The sequence below is a fragment of the Lonchura striata genome, chromosome 9 (genome assembly GCF_046129695.1).
Source record: "Lonchura striata isolate bLonStr1 chromosome 9, bLonStr1.mat, whole genome shotgun sequence".
In the NCBI taxonomy this organism is placed as follows: Eukaryota; Metazoa; Chordata; class Aves; order Passeriformes; family Estrildidae; genus Lonchura; species Lonchura striata.
Genome location: NC_134611.1, coordinates 3,377,334 through 3,398,424, shown reverse-complemented (window position 1 = coordinate 3,398,424; position 21,091 = coordinate 3,377,334). Strand labels below are relative to the sequence as shown.

General features: G+C 40.3%; 1 protein-coding gene across 2 annotated transcripts in view; it reads right to left on the bottom strand.

Annotated features, from left to right (window-relative positions):
- COP1 (COP1 E3 ubiquitin ligase) overlaps positions 1-21,091 on the bottom strand; it is a 123,464-nt gene that overhangs the window by 50,713 nt on the left and 51,660 nt on the right. For both annotated transcript variants that reach the window (XM_021545970.3, XM_077785294.1), the window contains exons 13-15: positions 13,593-13,701; positions 11,797-11,878; positions 4,212-4,328 (exon numbers count right to left, since the gene is read on the bottom strand). In XM_021545970.3, coding sequence (XP_021401645.2) covers positions 4,212-4,328; positions 11,797-11,878; positions 13,593-13,701 — 308 coding nt within the window. The remainder of the gene's footprint in view (positions 1-4,211; positions 4,329-11,796; positions 11,879-13,592; positions 13,702-21,091) is intronic.

Below are 21,091 nucleotides of genomic sequence, written 5' to 3'. Positions count from 1 at the left end.
CTGCATCTCTGCAGCTCTGAGAAGCCTCTCTCAGCCCTCAATCCAACCTGCTAGATTTGTGGGTCCTACAGGGGAAAAAATACAGCATTTGAGGAGATGGTGCATCTAATGTCAGAAACTTCAGGTCTCTGAATTCTTACAAAACCTCTGCATAATATATGGGAAATAGAAAGTCAGTGGTAGCTGCTGACACTCTTACAGCAGGCTGGGAATAAAACATTCCTTCTATGAATAGTTACACTGAGCTCACTGGAGTTAGCAGACAGTCTGATCTCACCCAGACTGCACAACTTGGACATTCCAGCTGCAAAGTGCATGATGCATTTTCATCCTTTAGTTTTTTCTTAAAGCAGGGAAACAGCACTGCTACAGAATATATGGGTTAAGGACATCAGTGCTATTGCTGAGGCAGAACAATAATAACTTCAGCCATGATTTATATAGCTAATTTCAGAATAAAACTCTGTTTTTAAAAAGAGGAAAAGACCACAGAATGACCTGATTTTGTATTTGGCAGTGATTACAGTTTATATGGGACAATGTTTCAACTCAGTAAGCATGCAAGTAGAATATTTTATTAAAGTAACAGACAAAAGGGGTCTTTTCTTCTTTATGTGCTCTCTCCACTGCAACAGATTTTATCAGGCTGAAGCCAGACATACCAGCTTTCCTCTCACCTGAAGTGCCTGATTTTAAGTGAATTACTTCTCAAACCAATATCCATTTCTCTCTTCTATAGGCTCTATTTCTAGTTTATGGCCCATTTGTTCTGTTTTAAGCTACCCAAGATAATTTTTTTTTGTAATCTAAAAGCTTCAGAGTGAAGAGTCCAGAAAAGAAACTTATATATCATCCACATTAGATGCTAATCCTGGGATTTGCTTTTATAGTGGCATCTAAAGCTTGATTTCCTACATCATCTGAGGTCAACTCAGTGCTCTCTACTAGAGAAGAGTGTTCCTCATGGAGATATACAGTCTAACAACACTTTTAAAAATGACTACATTAAAATCAAAACCTCACAGCAAATCCTGTGACAGAACCACCCCCCATTTCACTCACAGTGCCACAGGGTTGAAGTCAAAGCCTGACTTTGCTTCAAAATCCATCCCTACAGTCTTTCAGTTCCCTCCCTTGATTTGGCAATGCAGCATGTAAACTGGGTGCAGGTGGAAATGCTTTTATAAACCCAGACCTCTGGTTTGAGATTCCCTACAAAGAATGAAGCTTCAGATGAGAAGCAAAGTCAGGCTGTGAACCCTGTGCTGCCTCAGCTCACATAGTTCATGCAATGTATAGGTAGATCTCTAAAGGACTGTGGTACCTTCCTTTCCATTTTTCTGTAAAAGAGAGTTTTAAACTTGGAGAAGGCTTCACCTGTGCACGATGCAGAATTCTAGGCTGTGTGGGCCAACAGCCAAAATATTCCAAACAAGTGAAAAGAAATGCAAGATGGGCACAGGGTGGAAAGGACCTTAAGATGGTCATTCTATTTCTGTGGTGAAGGCAAGGGAGGAACCAGCACAGAGATGCTGATTTAGCTGAAGCATCTGATTAGGAAAGCCCACTTCAAGAAGGCATTCTAAACAGATGGATGCAAGTGGGCAGGATGCATTTGTCAAGGGCAGAGAAGAGCTTTTCTTAAGCAAGGTGTGAAAGAACAGGACATTATGAAAAGATGCTTCAGCTTTATGAATGGTTCAGAGAGAACCTTTAAATAAAATAGAAATGTCAACCCTGAAAGAATTTCTACTTCAGTCAAAATTACATTGCTTAAGAAGTCATGCTGGCTTTCAGCTATTCTGCATACAGAAGAACTGAAATGGGTATATAATTAATAGTACAGTAAATCAATTTACTTCTTCCTTTTATAGCTCAAATATTATGTACCAACACTTTCTCCCTAACTATTTTATGAATTGCTTACCTCAACAAGTCTTAAACTATAGATATATACATATATACACACAAAAATACAGACACATATATAGGATTAAGCTGCATCAAATCAGCAAATAAATTGAGAGCATATACAGAAACAGCACTTCTGTTTAAATACAAGACAGGACTGTGTGGGGCATTAAATGCTCAGCAGTCTTGGCTCTTCTATCCTTGAATAAACCACTGAATAAGTAATTGAAACAGTTTTCAAAATGTGAAAATCCTCTTAGCATGTGAGCAAGCCAAGGCAGGGCTAAGACAGCTTTCAGAAATTGGCCACTAAACTAGTCACTGAATTAGTGTTTAGTGCTGTGGACTGCTCATTTTTATTTCTGCTGGGGCAAACAGGAGGGGTCAAGTCAGTGTGACCTGTTCCCTGCTTTTTTGTTTTTTAGTACTACCCAAGGAAGTCAGCTTTGACTCTCCCTTTATTAATTTTATAGTCTATGTGAGAACTCATGCTATTCAACAGTTATGTTCCCTTTTCCACAAACTAAATGAAATTATTAAGCAAGACTAGCTGAAGCTGATGGAAAAGAAAAACCTTTGTTTCCATCATAACACATGAAACATGACTGTTTTACTATATGGAGCATGAAAGCAGACACCCATTTCTTTGCTCTGATTGTTTCTTAGGAGTTCAGAAATAATGTCTTTCAAGATTCCAGTATTTCTTTTAATATGCCATTTTCCCCAAATGTATTTATGACTTAAAGATCAATTAGAATTCCATTGTGGGAAGTAATTTCCATTGGTTCAGTTACCCCATGCAATTGTTTCAGCAATATAATAATATCAATCATAATATCAATCAAATATCCATTTAAATTTTTATTTAGAGATTCAATTACCAAACATCAAGCAGATTTAAACACTTCTTTCAGTACAAATACTCTTTTACCCCTCAGCATCCTCTAAATCATGGAAACATGCATGCAATCTTTTAAAACTTCCATGAAACTTTTAGGGTTTAGGGCTTCCTAATGCTTCTTTCTCAACATACTTGCTGAAGACAAACCCAGTTTGTTAGACCTGGGTGGGGACAGAGACACTCCCACCTGCTCCTACCCCACATGCCCTCAAGCTCCAAAAGCCTTCCTTGATTTGTCTTTGCCTTATCCCCCCCTCTGCCTTTCAGGTGGCACAGAATCCCAGTTCTCTATTTATCAAGAAGAATTCTGTTTCATAGTGCTTTTGCAGGTATATTTTAATCAGTGGCTGATCCATTTGGAGCTAGTGCTCATCTCTCCCTAAAGCCTTTCCCATAGTCCCTCTCATTCAAATGCTGCTAGTAGGTATTATTGTTCATCTATTTTTACATGTAATTCACTAAACTTCAGAGAGATGCCTATCAAGCAAGTCAATATTTTACACTCCAACATGAATCTATTTCTGGATTAAATATGCAAGTTTATTTTTTACCTCCTAAGAGTTACAACCAAAGTAGAACCAGCCTGGAAATGAGAACACCTGAATGAAATGGCAAACCAGTGGTTGCAAGAATGATCAACAAATCTCCCAGAGTCCAGAAAAAACAAGTCTTGTCACAACAACTAGTTACAAGTCCATTAAAATTCCCCAAGGAGAAAGAAAATGCAGAGTTGGTTAAACATTTATAGGCACCTGTGAGTTTTAGTTACTGTATGCATAGCATAATACAGCTTCCTCCCAAAGCAACACCTGCTCTGCTCTCACATCTTTGTGTTATCACCAAGAACCATTTAATCTAAGTGAATAAAAGGCTCCTTGTGCCTTCCCCACTGACTATTTCAAGAAAATAAAAATGTTAACAGCCATCTTTGCCCAGCCTAGGAAAACATGAGCCCACCCACAGGGATTGTAGTTGGAGCTACGGGAACATGCACAGCTACAGCTTTACAGCATGCTTCAGGTAAAACCAGTTAAAATTCCCAGTATGGCTTTGTAGTATTTCTAGAACAACATTATAAATCGGAAAGAGCAGCTCTCATCATGTTAACACACTGAGGTTCCCACAGCTGAGCTCTGCCTGGTTGCCTTAGTAATCCCAATAAATGCACTGGGTGATTGCTTTACCTGCCTTATCTCTGATAAAGGCACCCAAATGGAAAAGCCAGGCTGGGGCATGACATGGACACATCACTGTGGCACTTGATAAGCTTTACTCAGAGATTTTAACTGCAAAGACACTTCAGTCTTGGGCACAGCAGCCAACCTTACATCTCTGAAGAGAATAAAGAATAAAGGAAGGAAAAAACAATAACCCTTTGCCCCAAATCCCTTTTACCTACCTGCACAGCCAAAAGCTAGGTGATACCTAGAAGATGGGCTGAATTTGACACAACACACATTAGCCTTGGCCTCAATGCTTGCAACTGAGTTGTCCAAGTTGGTAGACCACAGTTTCACTAGAGAAAGGGAAACAGAGACATGAATAAACAAAAACAAACAAAAAAACCAACAAAAAAACCCAACAAAAAACAATAAAAGCAATAACTTCATCTGAAAGGCCTAAAATCTAGTAATTTCATAGTAAGATTCTGGAAAGCCTCAGTTGTTAAGATGTTAGTCTAAAGGGTCAGTTGTCCCTGGTGGTTGGTAAGTTCGAGAATATTCTCAAGTCCACATTGTAAATATCAGAGCAGGTGATTAACCTACTCTGCTATAGTTTCAGTGCATAAGGTTACTGCAGTGCAGATTCATACAACCAAGGACAGGAAGGCTTACATCCTTTTTTGTTCTTTGTCCCTGAGCTGGGATGCAAGAACTCCACGCTCCACAGCAAAATTGCTTTGCACAGAATAAATATACCTAATTGCATGCACAGTGAGTGAGAACAACTTGTTTTATTCTTGAGAAACTGGCACAGACAGGAGAGAAATCAGTATGCTGGCTTCCTATGATGCAATAATCCCTTGGTACAAGAACTTTACTGTTCTATGAGAGCACCACATGAACACTGATTAAACTACGAGCTAGAAAGGGCTCTTCCACTAAGCACTCCAATGCTTCAGAGAATGACCAACAAAAAACACCAGGGCTTTTCAAAACACAAGCCTCCCCCACCTGCCAGAAACACTTCAAGCACCATTTAACCTTAAAATGAAGAGCGCCAGGTGCTCCTCACATAGTTAATCTTATTATTAAAAGCTAAACAATGCACTGCCTTTGGCCCAGATAAAGGAGCAGCAGATTGACATCAAGCCCCATTGATTCATACAAGGCACAAAAGACTTAAACATCTCCCCTCCCTCTTTTCTTGATGAGTGGATCAAGCTGTACCTTGAGTATCACCATCTGAGGCTGGAAGCAGAGCAAGCTGGAACCAATGTTAAAACATGCAGTTGCTACATGAAGGGTTAAAACCCCCTCAAGAGCTCCCCTTGAGCTGCATGGGCTTCTTCAGATGTGTGGCCAACAGGTTCTTATTGAAAGATCACTTTGGAGGTGAAGTGAGCAAAAATGGCAAAACAACAGGAACCTTGCAACCCACTGTGATCAATACATGAGATCAGCAGTCTTATGGTGTGTCCCCCACCCTCTGAGGGGCCCTCTGTGTCACCTCTTGGTCAGCATTTCCCAGGGGCTTTGAGGGAGAAGCAAGGTTGCCAGCTGGATTATCCAAGGATGTTTTAGAAGATGAAGGAAAAGGAGGAATACTGGCAGGTTGGCTCCAGTGCTCTTTCTAATAGTATGGCAAGCAATGGAAGCAACAAGACTGGGCTGTTTCTGACCATACAAGGATAGAGGAAACAGCACTGCTCAGAGCACACCAAGGAATCATGGTAAATACAGCACTGTGTGGATATCTGGCAGCTGCCTGGAACCATCAGAAAGCAGCACACACAGACACCAGCAGAAATACAAACCCCAGTGGCATAATCTATTTGCCCAGAAGCATTATGTAAAATTCAATGAAAACAGCACTCAGCCTTAGGTTGGTTTTCAGAAATGCATTCTCACTGATCAGAGCTATAATACTTACCCTAAACACCTGGCTACATTTTTAAATGAAACAAAAGCTTTGCAAGCATGGCTTAAGAAGCTCTCTTCTCCCAGGCAAGAAGGGATGATAAAGCTTCTCCACCATGTTATACTCTTGGGGGCAGAGTGGGACAGGAACAGGGAAGAATTTTGCAGAATAAGAAAATATTTACATTTTGCTTAAATGAATGGACACCAAAAGATGAGTAGTCTAAGTTCTGGTGGCAGTAAAGGCCATCAAGTTTATGGATGAGGTAAGAAGCAAATAAAACCTGTTTATGACAGAACAGTCATAAAACAGCATACAACACCACTTCAACTTGAGGAGTGTGGCCTGGGGTGCACGATCTCAAGTTCAGAGCAATACTCAGCCAAAATCTAGTATTAAAACAACACAGGCTTTCTTTGAAGCTTTCCACCCAGGTACTTAAAGCTTCATCCAAAGCAGCCAAGTCTCTCCTTGAACCCCCCCAACCAAACAAATGGCCATCTGGTCCCAGCTCTGTATCAAAAGCTAATTGAGGGCTCTGTTTCAGCTTGGCTCCTTTTTTCATTCAAGCTTGCAGGTCATAAGCTGAACCATTTAATCTGGTGAAGGGACAATCCATGTGCTCAAAGTCATCATAATATTCATTACAACTGACAGGCACAGATTAGAGCCTGCAATTTCTGTGATCTAACTGCTGTGAGATACACTGGGCTCCAATTATATCTTAGTCAGCACCATAAAAAGGATAGATGGGACACATAACAACACATAATGAAACATGTCAAGTTTTACCTAGAACTGCCCATTATTTTTTAAAAAGAACTGACAGGTTAATAAAGCATAATTCATAAGGGTAGAGTTTATTTGCTGTAGCTTGCATCGGTTTTGCTGTGGTCGAGGCAGTAATTATCCAACACAGATGTCTTGGTAACATCTAGAATTGTGTTGATGAGATAAGCAACCATCTGAGGTTGGCTATTTCTGAAACACATGTTCTCAAAACATATTTTCTCTCATCTTGCAGCTGCTGAGAGACATCTTTATGTCGCCAAATACCTACCCCTCACTAGAGTATTAAAAATATGTCTCCAGAACAGCTTTTTCAGTTTAAAATATTTAGGTCTTTTCAAGATTTTGTTTTTTAGTTGGAGCTTTACACCAAATGTGTAAGTTCATAAATTAATTTTCCATGTATCAGTTCTGTGTCTAAACACTGACTAAAAGAGGCAGAAGCCTGTACTACAATAGCTGAAGGTTGATGTTCACAGTTGGTACACAGAGTAAGGCTGTTCCATCCAGCCTGTCACTTGTCAATTCTTATCTGCTCATCTGCTGCTACTCCAGAAAAGCTCTAAGCCAGGAATAGGAGCTTGCTACCAGAAAATTTATCTGCAGAGATTAGTAGAATCCCTAGAAAAGGAAAAAGTTGCTGAATTGTCCTGCTAGGCAAAATTTTTGATCCACTGCCTTGTGCAGGGGTCAGGAAGGTGGTGTAAACTGATGACTGTCAGTAGGCAGTGACTGCACTCCTTGTTTAAGGCACAGACTTTACTGTCAATATTAGAACTATCAACATCATCTTGACTTCTTCAAGGCACTTCCACTAAATCAAACAACCCCACAAATCTCCAGAAAATTACTGAATTTTTAGCCAGAAAAATGACCAAACTGAAGGTTCAACTTGATATTTTGAGAGCAATAAATACCTGCACCTCAAGTCAACAGAAGCTAAAGGAATGAAATATCAATGAAAAGGAAGTACCAAACAATCCTGTGGAAGTTGGTGGAGCAGACCAAGACACAGTTCTCAAGCCATTTCCCCTCTATAAAGGGCTTTTCTTTTTTTTATTATTTTTTTAATGAAGCCAACTTTGCATATCTGCGTTGCCTTGCTGAATTAAGGGGCACTATAAAAAAATAGCTGCAGGACTAGCACCAGGGTCTCATTTTCTGAGGCAGCATGGAAAATACTTTCCTTAGATGTAATGAGACACATGCCTGCATTCCTCCTTGCCATGAGACAATGAAAAGTAACTATTGCTACAAACTCAGAGCTCTCAGGTGCTCCTGTTCTATCCTACCTCTCAATTTTGAGCCAGGAATAATGAAGGAACTACAGATGTAAAACCAGGACTCTTTCTTAATTTGAATTTATCAGTGCTTCTTCTATCTTCTTCAGTTTCAAAAACGAACAGACCAGAGAAACATTTTGATCACCCCAAAAAATACACCTACCCCAGTGAAGACAAATTCTACCCACAGAGCATGACAAAATACTTCACTGTCCCTCATCTGCTATCTTTACAATTGCCATAAAACTCCACCCCCAATGCAGAATAGACAGCTAAATGCATTAGCTCCAGCCCTGTCCTGGTACTTTGATGGCATCATCTTGCCTTCACAAAATTCTTCTTCTCCAAGAGCAGGAATTCACCCTTTCCTACTTAAATGAGTATCACAGTTCCTGCCATTATTATGTGCATAAAAGAATTGAAATTAAGGCTGTGCCTACTCCCCAAGATCCTTGTAGAACAAGTAAACACCAATTTTGCTCACTGCTGCCTAGTTAGAGTGTACCTTTGGGTCCCTATAAACATACACAAGTACCTTTGCCCCTTGAAAAAGAGAGTGCATAACAACTGTAGATAAAAGTGAAGGGTTTGTACACACAGTGGTTCTTTTAAGTACAATAATGCTTTTATGCTGTCATTATCTGCTATGAAAATAGGAAGATCTTCCAGAGATAAGCATATTCTGGATTATTTTCATCTCACAAGACAGACAGTGCAAGAAACTGGGGCCTAAGGATGCTGCTTCTAATTATAGGAGAATAATTTTCTGCCTAACAGCACTGTTAGCATCCCCTTTGCAGTGCCTGAGCCCTGGCAGAGAGAGCTGAAAAGCACAGGATTTTTCATTCATAAGCACCTTCTCCAACACACATCTACTTTCAGAATTAGCTGCTGACTTGAGAAGACCAAGGAGAGACAGGCAGATACACAGGCAAGCAGCAAGAACTGGCAAAGCTGTCCCTTTTTTTGCTGCCTTGTCCTGACCACTTGACAGGGAACTGTGATACTTGTGCTTTGTAGGGGAAGAAGGATGAGATTAGCTCCTGCACGTCTGGTGTGGCCTCAAAGGAGCAGAGAAATCAAAGAGGACAGGAAAAGTAGATAAAAGATCTTTCCTGCCAGACACTCTAGCTGGCCAGACGTGTTATTGTGTATTAAAACTGACCAGAACTCGACCAGTCACAAACATAAACAGAAAGAAAATATTTTAAATTAGGCAAGTTTGAATTAAGACACATGCCATTAGTGTTGCCTAACATTTAATTCTTTCAGTGCGATCACCAAAATGGAAGATGGACACCACAACATTAATGTGGACATTTTGCTGCTATTGATCTGTACCTCAAAAACTTCTAAAATCTCTGCTGACACTCCATTTGTCTCTAAAGGGCTTTTTATATATGTAAATCACAGGCAAATCATGGTAAAAATAAAGGATAAAATGTTCCAGACCAGTTTTATCCACCAAAACCCCAATAACACCTTCAAAAGACCTTTGTGAATTGAAATGCAGGTTATGTGGATCTGCAGGCTTTATTACAATAATTTCTAAGTAAACAGGACACTTTTAGAGACAATTACTGAAGAAGTGAACAGTCAAACTGAAGACAGAAGCTCTGCTTGCAGCTGGGCTTTGCAAAACTGGACACCTTGTTAACATGCTAATAAATGCAGATCTACCTGGCAGATTAGCTTTTTATATGCATGGCAAGAGTGGGGAGCATTGATGAAGAGGCTATTAACTTACAAGGTGAATACTCAGTCCTGCTGCATTTAAGCACACAGAAAACATAGCGGTCTTCCACCAGAAAAGGAAGGGGAAGTGTACTGAAAACATTTTAAACTCACCTTAAATATAACATAATCTTTAAAATTTTGTAAATGGAATTACCAGCTTTGGGAACTGTAATTGACAGGACAAGGGGAATGGCTTCATCCTGCCAGAAGGAAAAGTGAGATGAGCTATTGGGAAGTAATCCTTCCCTGTGAGGGTGCTGAGGCCCTGGCACAGGGTGCCCAGAGAAGCTGTGGCTGCCCCATCCCAAAAGTGTCCAAGGCCAGGCTGGACAGGGCTTGGAGCAGCCTGGGATAGTGGAAGGTGTCCCTGCCCACAGCAGGGGCTGGAAAAAAATGAGCTTTAAGGTCCTTTCCAACCCAAACCATTCTATGGTTCCATTATTGCCAAATGTAATTGAGGAACAGTAGTTTCTTTTAGAACAGCATTTAAAAGCTTTTTGGAAGGGGGAAACAGCCTACAAAGTTTAGCACTTATGAAAAATTGATTTATAATTTCAAAGTAAATAATGAAGAGCTCTGTCCAGAGCTCTATCAGCCTATCTGGGAGAAGTGACCCCCACTGCTTAGGAAAGGAACTTTTAAACTCTTGCTGTTACAGTCGATACTGTAAATATTACAGATAAAACGGTCATTAATTAGGGATGAAGAATACTACACCTCCCTCAGTGCTATCCTCTTCTTTAGGAGCTTCTCATATCTTCTCAGAAAAGGAACATTTTTACCACCACATGGTAAAGAGCTTGGCCTAAGGGTTCTCCAAAAGTGCTTTGTCAAATGGATCTTGGAGTGTGGAAGGCTGAGAGCTGCTCCTATTGCTACAGATGGATAATGAGATGATTGGCTCTCGCAATTAAGGGATGACTATTGTGTGTATATTAAGAAAAGCTTTAGTGATGAATAGTTATGTTATTATAGTTTAGATATCCTGTTTTCCCCATAGTTCCCCTTTCCTCCCCTCTGTATTGCTGCCATCAGACAGCCTGGGATTCTGGGACAGGCAGAAAGAAGGTGTGCACATGTGCCCCTTCCATGGGGCAGTTGGGAATGGAAAAACTTGTTGCTCAGGGGGTGCAGCATGGCAACACCTGATCTCCAATCCAGTTACAAGAAAGCAATCTTCACTAATAAATGGCAAAGAAGAGCTGACTGACAGACTTTGGGAAGGGCCAGGGTTGGCTGATGCATCCCCCAAGGGGTATAAAAGACTGAGCATCCATCTTGAAGACAAACTGACCATGTGCTACAGGGCAGTTCCCAGTGCTGAGAATTTTTCCTTATGTAGTCCTTTTGTTGTATTTTTGTCAAGGTTTAATAAACCTTTTAAATTTTCAAAGTGAGCAGTTGTTTCTCACAATTTGTACTGTAAATATTACAGATAAAGCTGTCATTAATTAGGGATGAAGAATACTACACCTCCCTCAGTGTTATCCTCTTCTTTAGGAGCTTCCCGTATCTTCTCAGAAAGGGAACGTTTTTTACCACCATGTGGTAAAGGGCTTGGCCTAAGGGTTCTCCAAAAGTGCTTTGTCAAATGGACCCTGGAGTGTGGAAGGCTGAGAGAGCTGCTCCCAGCACTCCTACTCAATCCACATCCAACTCCTTAAAGCTCCAAGAAACACAGTCTTTAACATGCAGAGCTACAGGTAAAAGAGCAGCAGGCATTTTTAAACTGCTGTTGTTTTACTGACAGCCTTGTTTTTGAAATATAAATACATGCTGTTCTTTTGAAAGGCCCTGAGGCTTTAACTCAACAAGTTTAACTAATGTTAAAACACATTTTTGTCTGAAGTTCCAGGAGAATGTTAGCTGAAGGTTCATTACACAAAAAAAAAGTGAAGCAAGAGATGTTAATCCAAACAAAACCCCTCCTTCTCCAAGATCCAAATGGCTCGGTAATGCCTTGCCACATTACCCCTGCAATTACAATACTGAAGGCAGCTGAGGAATCAGCTACTTGAAACAGCACATTTTTGTTCTTCCAATGGAATATACAGAGCCTATGTCTTCTACACAGAGACTGAAATAAAATAGTACCTTTGGCATCATCAGAGCCTGAAGCCAATAACTTAGGGTCCATCAAGTTAAAGTCAACACTCCAGCACCTTTTTTCATGCTCCTGTTGAGAGAAACAAGAACAATATTGCAAGGTAGTGAGTTGTAATATAATAAAACAGTAAAGGAAAACACACATATTCGGTATAAGTTGTCAGCAGGGATCTCAAGAGAGAAGCTTACTATGTTTAGCAGTTCTTCAAAAAATATCTTTTCTCCTCATCAGACCTATCCTATCAATATGCTAGACATGCCAGGAAAGCAGAAAACACTAGAATGGTTTTTTAAAAATTAAAATTGATTTCATTTTTACTTGGAAAGAAAAAAAAATTCAGGATATACACATTAAAAACCTGGTTTTGGAGCATTATTTGACTTGCTGTGGTTCCACCATGAGTTGCTGCTTATCCTAGATTGTAGTTATCTTTCAATATTAATAAGCAATTTTTAAGTATCTCCCAATACTGACAAGATGCTCATTACTAATTTCAAACACCTCCTCTCTGAAAGTCCAGGAAATCCTCACCTTCCTGCTGAGCTATTAAGTAAATCTCCTGGTGTGAATCCTCTGTTTTACCACTCAAATAAATATTATTAAAAACTGCACACTTCCTCAAAACACAGAAGAGCTGTAATTGCTATGCTATCCATCCCACGTGAAAACAGAACATTAGATTGAATAAAATCTGAAATTCAGTCAAACCCTTTGTGTAAAGCCTTCATACAGGTTTACAAGACAAAAAAGCTCACAAGGATGAAGTCACTACAGGGTTTCAGTACAAGCAAAGCACATGTCAATGCCTCTATGCAAATTTAAATTAAAAAATTCAAGCAATCTGATAGGAAGCAAAATGAGTTTGTTTTAACATAAGCAACAGCTGGTCATCTCTAGGTTCATTATTCAGCCTCATAAAGAAATACAAAATGTATTTGAGAGAAAAACAGACTAGATTTATCCTGTCCAGTATAATTTCTCTTTCATTGAGATATGCAAAGGATTAGTGAAAACAAGCATTATAAAATGACTAAAAAACAATGAGAAGGTAAACAGTGGCCTAAATAGGAACTAAAACTTATGTTGAACTGTCAAGTAGCTTGTAGTCCATTCATTTTTATTGACCAGCTTTAATGGACTATGCTACCTACACAACAGCCTGCCAGCCTCTTCCAGCCTCCTTGTTCTGACCACGAGCTCCTCAGAAGCCATTAGATAGAAACACAACGTTTGAGTTTCACAAAGAAGCAAAATGCCAGAAACTTCTCCTGACGCAGGTCTCGCTTTGGAGCTGAGAGTGCTGCATGGGGAAGGAACTGCCTTGTTCTGCCTTGTGCTCCCTGCTCCCAGCCTCACCACTCAAGGCTGCATTTTGCACTTCTGCTTCATGAGCACCTGCGCTGGCAATCACTGCAGAATTTTACAAAAGGCTTTTGACAAAGACTGAAGTGGAACAGGTATGGAGAAGCAGGGGCTTCTAAAGAAAGGCTATCAGTTTTGCAGGAACTGCTTTCACCCTGTGCACATTGCCTGCCCAAAAGCAGCAGCAAGAAAACATCAACTGCCTCACAAGCGTGACAGGGAGACAGAGCTGCCTCCCTTGGAGGACTACAGCTCAATAAAGCCATGCAGATGAGAGGCATTTACCAAACAGGAGGAATACCACTTCACCCTGTGGAACAGAAAAGCCTTTTGCTGGACTAGGAGCAGAACCTCAGACTCAGTGCTGCTCTCCCAGCACAGTGCATGCAACAGGAAATGTTCCTTGTTGGTTGTGTGTTACCTGGTAGACCTTGGATCTCTGTCCTGTGAATCCATCCCAAAGGATGACGGTGCCTTCATAGTCACTGCTGGCTAGCAGGTTCTTGTGGTAACTACTCCAGCTGATACAGCTTAAAAAGAGCAAGCCCTGGTCAGTTTTACAGTAAATCAAAGCACAACACAAAAATCACTCTTGCAATACATTAGGCAACGAGTATCTTTGCAAAGCACACAGCACCTTGATCAAACTACCTCACTGAAACATGCAACTTTGGAAAACAAAAATACAAAACCCATCAGAAACTAAAACCCACAAACTAAAAGCAAAACTTTATTCACTGAAGAGACATTTCCCCCTTGGTACAACATACTAGGGTCTAGAGTTTTTTAAAAATGCAATTATTTCAAACAATTTTATTTTTTTTCTATTTGGATACTCCATAAATTCTCAGAGAGCTCAAGGTTTGACTCCTTAACCTCTTAGCAATAGATGCTACTGTTATTATTACCATAACCAAATTATTATTATTATTATACCATAAAGACAACTACTTACCTAAGAATAGCTGTATATGTAAAATGCATAGATGCATGGACAGTAAATCAACCTCTCCTGCAGCACACATCTAATATTCTATATATGTACCTATGTGCACATGAAAGTTTGACTTCAGACAAACTACTTCCAGTTTCTGTAAATGCTAAAAATGCCTTCATATCCAGGACGAAACAGCAGTTTGTTTGCTATGAATATTTTAGGAAATGTTTTTGATCAAGAACTGGAAAATATATCACACAGGTTTTTATTTCAAGCTGAACTGAGGGGCTGTGCAAAACTAAATGATGATTCCGCTGGCAAACTTTTAACGATCAGCAGAGAAAACAAGAGCAGCAACACTGCCAAGTCACACTCGCAGCATTCTGGCACTATGCCTCCACTCTGACTCCCAAAAACTGTGACAGAGGTAAGAAAATTTGTAATACTTGTGCACCAATTTTTGGACCATCTGGCAAAGAAACATGCCAGTAGGTATCAACTGTGCTGTAGGCAGCAGAAGCTGAACTGACAGATCCCATTCATGCAGGTCCTCGAGCAGCTCCGACATGGATAAGTAGATAAAAGTAGCCTTGGGGCCAAGCTTTAGCCAACAATATAAACCAGAAGTCCACAATTGTGTAACTTCTTAGTACTGCTTTGATCAGGGCAACTACACATTGAAATATGATGTAGATACACGGCTACTGATTTAGGAGTAGTGTACCTTGCTAAATTCTTGGTTCCACTCTTCACCTGCATTGTGTTTTCCTTAATAACTTACACAGAGAAAAGGAAAAATCCTTTTCCTTTCTCATGGTAGTAAAACATTTATTTTTCCATTACTTAAGTAACAGCAAGCAGCATTCTGCTCCTGACTATGCTGAAACTTAGCAGCATTCCTTGGTTTTTAAACTTTACATTCAGAAACTTAAAATTTTATTTATCCAATATAAGTCACCATTTTTAACCACCAGCTGCTAAGATGGTGGCTGCAGTGCTACAGATCATGTAATGATTTCCCTAGCTTCACCTCTTCCATGATATGTGATTAATGAGAAAATGTTAAGTGTCCCTAACCCTTGTAGGCATGAAAGCTGTCCACAAATGCACCATCAAGGAGAGCCATCATTATTTCAGTTCTACTTCCATTAGGTACCCACAGAGAAAAGCACCTCTTGACAGCCTATGATTTACTACAAGCCTTATTCTGAGAAGCTGAAGTGACTCCCTGAGTTCCAAATGAAGTTGGCAGCACTGCCCATCAGGACCATGAACCAAAGGTTGCAGCAGCCCAGAGATAACCACACCTGGCATCTGGAGCCGTGTTTCCAGGTGGAGCATCCCTGATGGATGCAAAAACAGTTCAGAGGCCTAGAGCTACACCACACTGAGCTGTGGGCTGGGAGCAGTCTCCAGGCAATGGCAGGGAGGTAGATACCACACCACAGAGACCTTTACCAGTTCAAACCTGTTCTCCCAACCAGATTATCTCCTCTCAAGTCAGAGCTTCAAGGAGCTTAAGGAAAAAGGGAAATAATCTGTAAGTGAAGCCATCATGTACAAGCAGAAAGAATACAACCCAGAGTCATATCTTAGAAGGCAATCTCCTATCTGGATGGCTTTGAGAGAACATCAGACAACAACAGCAAGTGAAAAGGGTCCTACAGGAAGGCTGATGTGCTGGTGCCACTTTGGGTGGTTAGAGGATAAATGTTCCAGCTGAAGTATGAAAAGGATAATCACATAACCATATCTTGTCAAAAAAGAAATCAACTCAGACAATGGTAATTAAGAATTAGCAAGTAGGTAGAAAGATGTAAAGAACAAGAGTTTAACAGTTCTGTTCAAGATGTGATAGATATAAAATACTTCACTGATGGTACAGAGGGAGAAAAACATGGTTTCTGTTCCCAAAAGCAAGTTCATTAGATCTGGCACAGCAAAGATCCCACTGCAGCCTGATGATGTTAAACAAGGGGTTAACATTCATTTGGAAAGCATTTATAGATAGACTTAGAGGGGAAAACAGTAAGTGACAGGTGAAAAATGGTTAGGGATTTGCAGCCACTAAGTGGTTCAATTAACACCCTTTAAGTCACACACCCCATAAATCTTTCATTTTTAAATAATATGATCACAGTAAGACAAAATCAAGTCTGTTCCAACTCTCTGCCTTAATTCTGCCCTCATCCCCACCCAACTCTCTTTACAAAGTCTGAAACTAGAGCTTTTCCCTTAATGTTGCAATACCTGAGTTTCTTTCTAACTTAAATTCTCCAAAATAACCTTTGTAGAGCGCAATTCAGAGTTAGATCAGGTAGAGGGGAGCTCCCTTTACAGGTAGTTGTTTTTTTTTTAGCAAGGGCTGTCCTTTCATAGAAATCATAGAATAGTTTGGGGTAGAAGAAACCTTAAATATCCCCTGGTTCCATTCCCCTGCCATAGGCAGGGACACCTTCCACTATCCCAGGTTACTCTAAGCCCTGTCCAGCCTGACTCTGGACACTTCCAGGGATGGGGCAGCCACAGCTTCTCTGACAATCTGAGCTGTACCATGCTCTGGTACAGCTTCCTAACACGTAATCTAAACCTCTCCTCCTTCACCTTAAAACCATTCCTCCTTGTCCTATCCATCTCTGCACCTGTAAAAAGTCACTCTGTAAAAAGCCCTTTGGTTGTATCCTCTGGCATCTGTGATAATCCACACCAGGAAGAAGGTTGTCCTGGATCTGGGATATGTTTCTCTTCCATTTGGCTTTCCTGAGACCTGCAGAAGGCTGAGAACTCACTGCCATGTTCTCTCCTTAAGGGAAACACTGATCTTTCTTTGATGCCCAACACAGGCAATTTTGCTGAAGCTTTAAAGACATCTAATTTTTTTTTAGTTCCCTTGAGATGTTATCATGGGTAATGAATTGAGTCACAAATTCAAAAAAGGCATGGGGAAGCAAGATGGAGAAGGGCAAAGGAAAGTCAAAGGTGACATGAACCAAAAATGCATCTTAGATAGTCCTCAGATTAACTATCAAACCCCCAGAAATTCATAAAAATAACCTTTTGTAGACAACCTTTAGATGATCTGCAGCCATATCCAGGAGAAACTGAAGTATGAAGGCTCTGAGATATGATATAAAAATAACTACTGAGGGCTGAGAGAATGTATAATTCACTGGACTAAAAGGCATTGTGTGATGCCATCTTTTATTTTAAGTACAGTAGGGTGTTTTTTTTTTTCAGTTTTTGCTTTGTTCTTTAATCCAGAGAGAGAGTGATAGTTACACCCCAGAGATTTATCTTATCAGAAGTTGTGATAGCTTTCCTTCCTAGGGGATTAAGCTGGAGAAATTGTAGTTGAAAGCTAATCACCAACCTCAGAAAAACCCTCCTAACCTCAGCATCTGATCCAGCCACACAGAAACCCTGACCCTGTAAAGATTCATGTGCATCCTTCATTTTATTCAGAGACACAAGTGGTCCAGCTCAGTTAGCACTGTCAGTTATGCTGATCTTTCATGAGACAGTGTTTTTGCAGCTGATATGTCTCAAATCCAGGCTCAAACTACCCAGTGTCAACCACGCCTCTGGCAGTGAAAGTTAAATAAAAAGTTAAAGTTAAATAAGGCACAAACTCCTGTAATCTGATCTGCTTCTGAGCACCAAGTGCTTCAGACCCAGTCTGTCACCATGAGCCAACTGATGACTGGTAGTTTTAGAACTGAAATGTTTTTACGAGCATGATCTACTACTGCAAAGAACATTCATGTGAATAACAACATGAAACAAATACTTCAGAGACATATGGAATTACATTACTGTGATGAATGTTTTAAAATAAACTCCTTTTTTCCTAATCAATTCAAAGAAAACCTCTAGTGTGGTTAAAGACAAATACTTCTGGAGAAAAATTTCATCTTCTTGCAAAATGAATCACTGAATCTAAAAACTTGAATTAATGTAAGTTGAAGGCATATTTCCTTATAACCTGTTTAGTGTCAAACATCCTCTGCATTGGAAATACAGGCATCCAACACAACCAGCTCATACCATTCCAAATTGCAAAGAGTTTACAATGAAAAAGACTATATATGACAAGCTTTTGCTTAATTTAAACTTAATAGCAAGAAGTGGCTACCATTTTCAAAGCTGACAGCAATACACCCATGAAGTGCTATTAGAATACAGCAATCCCACATTTGATTTATTGACACCAAAAAATGAAAACTGTAAAACATTAGCAGCCTCCTAAAAAAGAAAGAATACTGATGCTCTGCTTTTACTGCAATTGACTAAACAGACGCAGCTGATTTTGGAGGTTTGTGGTAACATCTATCACTGAAGTACAGATGCTGCAAGCACACAGTGGTGAGCATACAGAATACTAAACACGGATTTCAAAAGCATGTTTACCTAACCACACTCACACATCACCTGCTGTAGATTAACGAGGCCTAAAGCCAATTTTTTACCTGAATGCTAGATCTCCTTATTTTTCTCCCCCTGTGACCTATGGCAAAACAACAAATCTGCCTCTTGAATAAATCAGAGCAGAGCTGTGGCTTGCTGCTAGCCATTCCTCTTCGTCCTTTCCCATCTCCTACAAGGGGGGAGCTGCAGATTAGTGCCTGCCATAGCTAGGGACACAGCAAGTCATAATTAGCTCACAGGGTGCTGTTTATAGCTACTACACAATGCCAGGATTTGTTTCTTGTACTGAAGCTATGAATCTGTAAATGGGATTTTTATGAGGATTTATGTGTCATCTTGTGTTTTTCCTGGAAGCTTATGCCACTGTTGTTCCCAGGGGATGCGATGCACATTTACCAGAAACCCGACACACCGACTTCCTCCCCGTTCTTAAAAATAGGGATAAGAAGGCTTAGCAGATGATGAAAAAGGAATGCATTTAAGAAGCAGGTGGGTGTAAAAAAGGGGGTTGGAAAAGAGGAAGAGACTCAGCTACAGCTGGTAGCAGGGCTCTGCTCCAGGAAAGCCTACAATCAATTACTGCTGGCATGAAGCTCAAGCTTTCAGCAGGCACCCAGCTGGCACACGGCAGAGCAGGGTTGGGCTGGTGCCCAGGCACGGGCTTCCCTTCCCGCAGCTGCTCTGGGCCAGACTTGCTCTTGGCCAGACACAAGTCCTCACAAATGCTGTCACCTGTCTGCTTTTATAAAAGCCCATCAGAGCTTGTGCTCCTCTGAAAGCTGAGTCACCAGCATCATCGCTAATGATTTATGTTCCGGCATCATTGCTCTGAACAAGGTTAACCAGGATCAATTTAACCAGGAGAGACATGTCACCAAATCCCATCTGCGCACAGACCCCTGCATCTCTGCCAGGAAGAGAAATACCACCCATTTCTAGAGTAGAAATATGTTTGTCTTTGATATCAGAAGGGGCACTCACAGGTAAAGTCTCCTGGAGAAGCTGCACTTTCACCCAAATTAAGATCAACGTCTTTAAACTGAGGCTTTTTACAAAGAGCAGGCTCCACTTATTTAGATTTTTCTATTACAATATGGGCACATTTTTAGCACACTGCAATATTCTATAATGAAATTGCAGCCTTCATCTATAACTTCTCCCTCAAGCTATGCCACTTCAGAAAAGGAAGCAATTATGCTGCCTGACGCTGCAGCAGCGGACCCCGGCACCGATGACTGGCAGCACAGCTAATGGATATAGCAAGGATGCATTTGACTGACAGACCAACTCTATTTGTCAAAGCCAAAAGCACCTACATGTCAGAGGAAGCCTGAAATAATTGGGGGAGGCTGATGGGGGAAAAAAACCCCACCATTTATTTCTGCAAAGGAATGAGAGATACTAGGGCAAGAAAATGAGAGAAGACCTGATCCTCCTCTGCTGAGGCAGAGGGTCAAAGGACAGTGCACTTAGCATTGCCATAAATACATAAAATATATACATGCATGAAATTTGAGAATGAGAAAAATCTTGAAAGCAAGCAGCATCTTGGCTGGAGCACAAAGCCAACATGAGTAACACCACAGAAGGCACTAATGTGACTCTCCTCACTGGCAGCTGTGGGAGAAGGGAGAATTAACAACTTTCCTAATGACTGGAAATGTCAGGGTAGCTCCCCTGTCAAAACTGAAACAGCAAGTTTGAAATTTTTTTCAAGTTGTCCAAGAAATACCAAACACACATTGCTTTTCCCCTTCTAATTAAGGCAAAAGGTATTAATAGACTGCAAGATGGTTCTCCTATTATTCTGCTCTTCTCTCCACAAAAATGAAGCTGAATGGTGCAAACTCAGCTATGACTCGGGTGAAAATGCAGAACACATTTCACCAGCACAGTCAATCACAAGCTCCATAATCAGTACAGCATATTAATACAAATCACTTTCAGGATGCTTTTACCCATTGTGAAATCTAGTCCCACGATCAGCTGCATTTACATCTTTCCCTTCATAAAACAGTGTTATGTAATTTCTGGGAATAATGAGCACAAGCAACATAGGAATGACTGATCTATATTTAGAAATGTGTCAGCTACAAAACAAAGCGTGACTTTTACGCTCTAAAATAGGCTCACAAACATTCTTAATATCGTTGCACAACATTTTGTTTTCATGGAAGCTGGACTATTACATAAATTTATTACTTGCACTTTCATGGGTGCTTTACTGTTTTTAAAATGTAGAGTACCACATAAAAATAAATTATTTCAACAGAGATGCTGGAGACTTGTATTATAATACTGAATGGGTTTGATTGCCTGTATTATTTACTTCTGAGCTTTTACAGAAATTTTGAATTAGGATTTTTAAGTTATTACTGGATTCTTTCAGTTGAAGTTCTAACATTGTGGTCTATATTTCATTGGTTTAATACACCTAAAAAGATAAAAAAATGGGTTGACTATAATGATAGCACAGACGCAAAAAAATCAAGAAAGGTCCTTTCTCAGTAGCTTTATATTATGAGGCCCAGCAGAGCAGTACTTCAAGCAGACAAAAA